Genomic DNA, 6301 nt, shown 5'->3' on the forward strand with positions numbered 1-6301 from the left:
ATATATTTGGCACTGAACTGACTCCATAATGCTTGCTAACACGGTTAAGCATGTTTTGTAACACAGTAGTGAGACGAGCTCTTTTGTGCTGTTTTTACAGCGTGATGTCGTTCATCGAGAAGAGCGTGGCCAGACTCGATCAGCTCGAGCGCTTAGAGACTCTGGCGCGGGAACTCGGCAAGAGCCACTTCCGCTACAACGCGCCGCCCAAGTACTACGGGGTGAAGATCATCTCAAACACATTAGTTCTGTGCATGGATTTATCAAAATCCATGAAATTATTTTTTTTAAAGATTAAAAGATTACAATTATGAAATATGTTTGAATTAAATAAAAACATAAAAATTTCACATGTATAAAAAACAATAATAAAAATGTACATAATTGTATTAAAATATGTATTTATTAATGGAACAATAGTTAACAGTCCTTTTTAACCAAATTATGTTTTTCGGTGTAGTTTGTCTTTTATGTATATGTTATGGTGAAATTATTCTGATCATAGATCTTCTGTGGAATTTTTTTTACAAAACATTAATCCTTTGTAATGTTTGTTTCTAAGCAAATTTTTGGCTGTGAATTTTTTTTTTTCAATTTGTGCAAAATTTTTATGCATATTTTATGTAACTACTAAAATATTTGTATAGTATATTAGCATTGTTGTACAGAAAAAAGGTCCATGCTCACAGTCTTTAATATTTATTTATTAATTTAATTTAAATTTAATTGGACACTTTGACAGCTAGGGATCACTGTGGATTTATGTAAAGATTATCTGTTTTTATAAATTAATTTAATATTTATTTTTTCTGATGGAAGATGCATGATCAGATTAATTTTACCTAACAAATATACAGCGGATACAAAAATCAAACATTTGTCCCCAAGTAATAATCAATGCATCCGATTGAAATGATGCACTTCAGCTCTGACGAAGCAAACAAGAAAGACACAGAAATCTGGGTTTGATCACTTCTTCGAATGAATAAACCTAATTCTGAACTCCTACATTTTTTTACTTTAATTTTAAACGTTTAATCATTTAGTTTTTTCATCATAAACACATTTTAATAATAATAAATGCATAAAATAAACCCGTTTGTATATATACAGTATATAATGTTTTTATTGTCAGTTAAGTGTAAGTGGTTGTGTTTCAGTATGTGGGAACCGAGTTCATCTGCGCTGTTCGGCCGGTTCTGAAGGACAGATGGACAGATGAACTGGAGCAAGCCTGGAAGGTAATGAAAGACAAACTCGAATGCGTTCAGAAAGTCAAGTTTTACTTTCCTGGACGCACTGGACATGTGGTTTATATATGTTTTTCCCCCCGTCTTTAGACGCTGTTCCAGTACGTGACGGGGATCATGAAGGACTCTTATCTGGAGGAAGAGCGGAGCCGACACAAACACACGCCGACCCCCAGCAGAGAGCGGCCGGACAAGACAAACACAGCCATTTAACCCACACACACCTGATGTGCACATACCAGATTGATTTTTATTACAGTACACGAGCTTCACGTCTCTTCTGAAGATGTTTCCTGTACAAGATCGTGATTCTCAGGTCATGATCAAACCAGTGAATAAACGTCGTCTTTTATTTGCAAATCTACAAGGGTGCTTTTTATTGAGGCCAAATAAGAAAACTCAAACTTTCAGCTCGTTTCAAACTTAAAAATATCATCCGATTCAATGAGAAAACTGAAACATTATTACAACAGGAGGAGACTGTGAGTTACTGACTGTAATCTTCATTCTCTCTTCAATATAAAACACTTTTGAAATCAAAGTATGGCTCGAGATATGAACTGATGGACACGATGCATCTCATCTCCAGCTGAAGAAGACAGAAACGCTCATTAAACCTAGGATTGAGTCGAGCTCTGCGTCATCTGTGCGCTATGTTTACAGACGTGGAAGGTTGGCAGAGGATCATGGGAAGGTGGCACTGGCGAGGGTGGGACTCTATGTGGCTTTAGTTTTCTTGCCTTTACTCTTTTTGTCTTTCTTTTTCAAGCCGTCCATGTGCGCTCGCAACAAGTTTGAATACGCCTGCGAAACAGACACAGAAGCAGCACGATACAAATATAAGAGACGATGAATACAGAATACTGTAAACAATTCAGTGTTCGGTGATCTGATTTAATATATGAAATATTATAACTCACCATTTGAAATTTGATAACTTCTTTGCTGGTGACCTGAAAGACACGTTAAAACAGATGTTCAATAATATACAGCTTAATAGCAATAAAAGACAAAAACTGAATGAATTCAAACTGGTGACAGGAAATGTCAAAATAATTTAAACACACACACATACACATACATATATATAGATATATAGATATATATAAATAAAGAAACAAAAAAAAAGTGAAAAGCATATAAAATAGCTCAAATTGATATCGAAAAATAAAGGGATAGAAATAAAAGAAATAAACAATTGTTGAAATATTAACATGTGGCAATATTTGCGGAGATAAAAATGTGGAAAAATAAATAAAAATTTAACGGTTATACAAATAAATGGAAGAAAAAAAACATGATACAAAAATTAACAATTGTTAAAATAAATGTCGTAATATTTAAACCAGGAAATAAATACATGCGGGAAATTTTTTTAAATAAATCAATGAAAAAACAAAAATTATGTTATTACAAATAAACCAAAAATAATAAATGACAACACAAATTCAATTTAAATAAAATAAATGAATGAGATCCAGGAAGAATTCATGAAAAAACTAAAATCTAACTTATATTTTCCTTTATGTACCTATTACAGTTATTTATTTTTAAATTCAGCAGGTTTGGTCCTGTCTGAAATTGGGATATTACACACTTCATCTTCACAGTATGTTACAGTGACAGTAACAAGAGTAAAGTGACGAAGAGTCGATGTGTCTCCAGGTTAAGATCACTCACACACACACTCTCTCTCTCTCTCTCGCTCTCTCACACACACACACTCTCTCTCTCTCTCTCTCTCTCTCACACACACTCTCTCTCTCTCTCTCTCTCACACACACACACACACTCTCTCTCTCTCTCTCTCTCTCTCTCACACACACACACACACACACTCTCTCTCTCTCTCTCTCACACGTGTGTGTCTGAGTGATGTTTCCTCACCACTGTGCTGATTTTGCTCTTGCCGTCTGAGGCTCTGACGAGACACTTGTTGTCGGCCGCTTCGTGTGTCTCTGGATGGCCTTTTCTGGGGACCGGCTTCGTCCTGCCGTCATCTGCAGATCAAAATCATCCTTTAATACATCAGTAAGAACAGGGACGAGCTCAACATGGCAATGCATTAGCCACAGTTTTAGCATTAAGACTAGAACATTTTTTGTTAATTTAAAAATTTATTTTCTATTAAAACAATGCTAAAAAAAATACTGAAAAATATGTTTTTATATATACACATAAATATATATATATAATTATTATTACATTTTACTATATGATGTTTTAATTATTTAATTATTTTAAAATATTAACAAAATATTATAAGATTTAAATATACATATTAAAAACGTCACTGGCATTATCTCAGACCTGATGCACTGAAACGAAGTAATAAAAATGTATTACACTGAATAAGATAATCTAATAACTCGGATCAACATACATTTCTTTAAAGTGATGACGACGCTTCCGGTGGTCCTGCACTTCTGGAACAACCGAGTGAGTTCAGTCAGAAACTACAGACAGAGAGAAAGACTACATTAATCAATAATCTATGGGAGGCCGTCTGAGACTAAACTCACTTAAACATTTGCAATACACATTAAAACACTTGCGCGTACACGTGAGACACTTGCGCGTACATGTGAAAAACATGCGGTTCCATAGAAACTCTCTGCATTATTTTCACATTTACCTTTTTAAAGTGCAGACTTTGTGCAGGTGCTACATGTATGTAAGCGATTACAGAGTAACGTTATATCTCCCATATAAATCACTTCCGTGGATCTGCAATATACATCTTGCTGATTACATTATAAAACACTAACATATTACTGTATTCATGAATAACAGAGACCTGCAAGCTGCTGCTCAAAACAAACAATTAGTGCATGTAGTTCATGTTGTGCTCCTTTAAGGCTTTAGTTCAACTTCACAATCACGGATTTATTTTAATATCACCTTTAAAGCTTATCAACAACAACATTCATACTTGATCGCGATCTTAAAATAAACGAATAACTGAGATTTGTCCTGTGAGAAAGAAGCAGAAATGTCTGTGAACAGGTTATCAAGATTAGAAGACATTCGTTAACCTAAACCTCTAAGCTGAAGATTATTTACACTCATAATAACATGGATAGTTTGATACGAGCTCAAAACTAAAGCCTGTGGCCTGAGTTTGTTTGTCAGAAATCAGTGAGGAGCGTCTGTGAGCTTTAGCTTGCTAACATGTTTGAGTTCGACGCCGCTCGATTAAACACGAACACTCAGAATCTGTCGGACACAACGTGGATATTATCTACCGATAAACGCTGAATATGAGATATGAAGTGATCTTACCGCGTCGTTTTCTAATAAAACCATGTTTCGAGCGATGAATGGACCGCTAACAGTGTGATTAGAACACGTCGCTCAGCTGAACTGAAGCTCCGCCCCTTCCGTCGCGGCGTCACGTGACGTCACTACCGTGCTCTAGCGCTCTATATCCGCTAAACTTCAGTGTAAACAGTCATTAGATTAAATGTTGACTCGGTTTTAAAGCATTTGTAAATGCTATAGTTTATAAATATTCTAAACTATAGTATACGTTGTTTTATAAGAGCCGTTTGTATATTATTTTACACATTGTACTATATTTTGGCACAGAAACCTGAAAGACTGTCGTCATATTTTAAGATTACTAATATTGTGACTTGATTTTTTCAATTATTTATTTTCTTTATTTTTTTACAAAATAAATAATAATAATAAAAATTAAATAAAACAGGAAAGGGGCAAAAATTTCTCCAATGAGTAGAAGTAGAAAAAATGTAAATAATATGCATCTGGAAAAATTAAGTAAGGGAAATTAAATAAAAACTCAATAATTATGTTTTTTAATTTATTGTAATATACATCTAGAAAAAAATAAGCAGAATTAATTATTACTCATATATATAGAAAAATTCCAGACATCTTGTGTCAGAAGTAAATATATTTCATTAACTAACCAAATAAATAATTAGAAACATAAGAATAAGTAAATAGTATAAATAAAACCAATAAAAAGTCATATTAAATAAATTAAAATACAATAACAAATTATAGATAAACAAAAATAAAGATAAAAATAATAAAAAATAAAATATTAATAAATACAATCAATAAACGCAAATAATAAATAGAAAACAGAAAATAAAACAATAATAATAAATGAAAACAGTAATAAACATTAAATAAAAATAATATATATTTTTATTTCTATGGAAAAATTTAAAAAGAAAATACAAGAAATAAAAATAAATACTAACAAACAAACAATAAATAAATAAAATGAATTAAATTCAGTAAATACTCTGTGCCAAACTAATAACTAAATTACAAAAGTCAGTATCTGATAGTATCTCAACTCAAATTTACAATTAGACATCAAATTTTTTTATAAGTTTCAAAAATAGATAGAGGATTACAAACTATTATTAAATTCATAATTAAAATTAAAGACTTGTATTTTCTGTGAGCTGAATGCAATGCATTTGTGGTTATTAACAAACTACACTGAGAAATAATTCTGTAGGATACACTTTAAAACCAATTTTAACTCCGAAATTATTTACAAATAATTAAAGAGAAACAACAACACATTTAATTAAATTCAGAAATGGAAAGACTTTTTGGTATTAAAAAATAGAATTTCCGAATTCTAATGCTCGGTTTTATTTTATGTTACGGTGTACAAATAAATGCCTTAATGTAAAATTTTGGTAGTTAATAAAAAATAATACTGATGTGAATATGTATTCTGTGTAGTTTTTTTGCCTTGATTTCGGTACACTTTTTAAAAATATATAATAAAATTTTTTGTATAATTGAGATACTGTTGTAGTTTTTATTTTGGATCCATTTTTATTTACATATTTTGTTTTAATAAAATTTTTTGTTAACGTTTTAATAATCGTTGTACATTTAATTCAATGTTATAAATGTGTGTGTGTATATATATATATATATATATATATATAATTATTTAATAATAAAATTTAATAACCACGTTTATTTTTATATTGTGTGTGTTGGATTGTTTTCCATTTAAATGCTCATTTAATATAAAGTAAAAAAAGTAGTTTTTT

At 31.3% G+C, this 6301-nt stretch overlaps 2 protein-coding genes across 2 annotated transcripts in view; one reads left to right on the plus strand and one right to left on the minus strand.

Annotated features, from left to right (window-relative positions):
• Window positions 1–1829, plus strand: part of xgb (x globin) — a 9403-nt gene extending 7574 nt beyond the window's left edge. The window contains exons 3-5 of the mRNA XM_052581270.1: window positions 101–221; window positions 1161–1241; window positions 1341–1829. Coding sequence (XP_052437230.1) covers window positions 101–221; window positions 1161–1241; window positions 1341–1463 — 325 coding nt within the window. The 3' untranslated portion in view covers window positions 1464–1829. The remainder of the gene's footprint in view (window positions 1–100; window positions 222–1160; window positions 1242–1340) is intronic.
• On the minus strand, window positions 1481–4696 carry srp14 (signal recognition particle 14). The gene is made up of 5 exons (XM_052581271.1): window positions 4533–4696; window positions 3634–3706; window positions 3138–3250; window positions 2171–2203; window positions 1481–2054 (listed from the first exon to the last, which is right to left on the minus strand). The coding sequence occupies exons 1-5, from the start codon at window positions 4554–4556 to the stop codon at window positions 1968–1970; spliced, it is 330 nt and encodes a 109-aa protein (XP_052437231.1). The 5' UTR covers window positions 4557–4696; the 3' UTR covers window positions 1481–1967.
• Window positions 4697–6301: the final 1605 nt, after the last annotated feature.

Source organism: Carassius gibelio, chromosome B17 (genome assembly GCF_023724105.1).
Source record: "Carassius gibelio isolate Cgi1373 ecotype wild population from Czech Republic chromosome B17, carGib1.2-hapl.c, whole genome shotgun sequence".
NCBI lineage: Eukaryota > Metazoa > Chordata > Actinopteri > Cypriniformes > Cyprinidae > Carassius > Carassius gibelio.

Excerpts from the sequence above, each read along its gene's own strand:
- srp14 (XM_052581271.1), bottom strand. The coding sequence starts at position 4,556 with ATGGTTTTATTAGAAAACGACGCG. Across the intron at positions 3,251-3,633 it reads CGTCATCACTTTAAAGAAAT|ATGACGGCAGGACGAAGCCG; the intron begins GTATGTTGATCC and ends TTTGATCTGCAG. Across the intron at positions 2,204-3,137 it reads AGAGCAAAATCAGCACAGTG|GTCACCAGCAAAGAAGTTAT; the intron begins GTGAGGAAACAT and ends CGTGTCTTTCAG.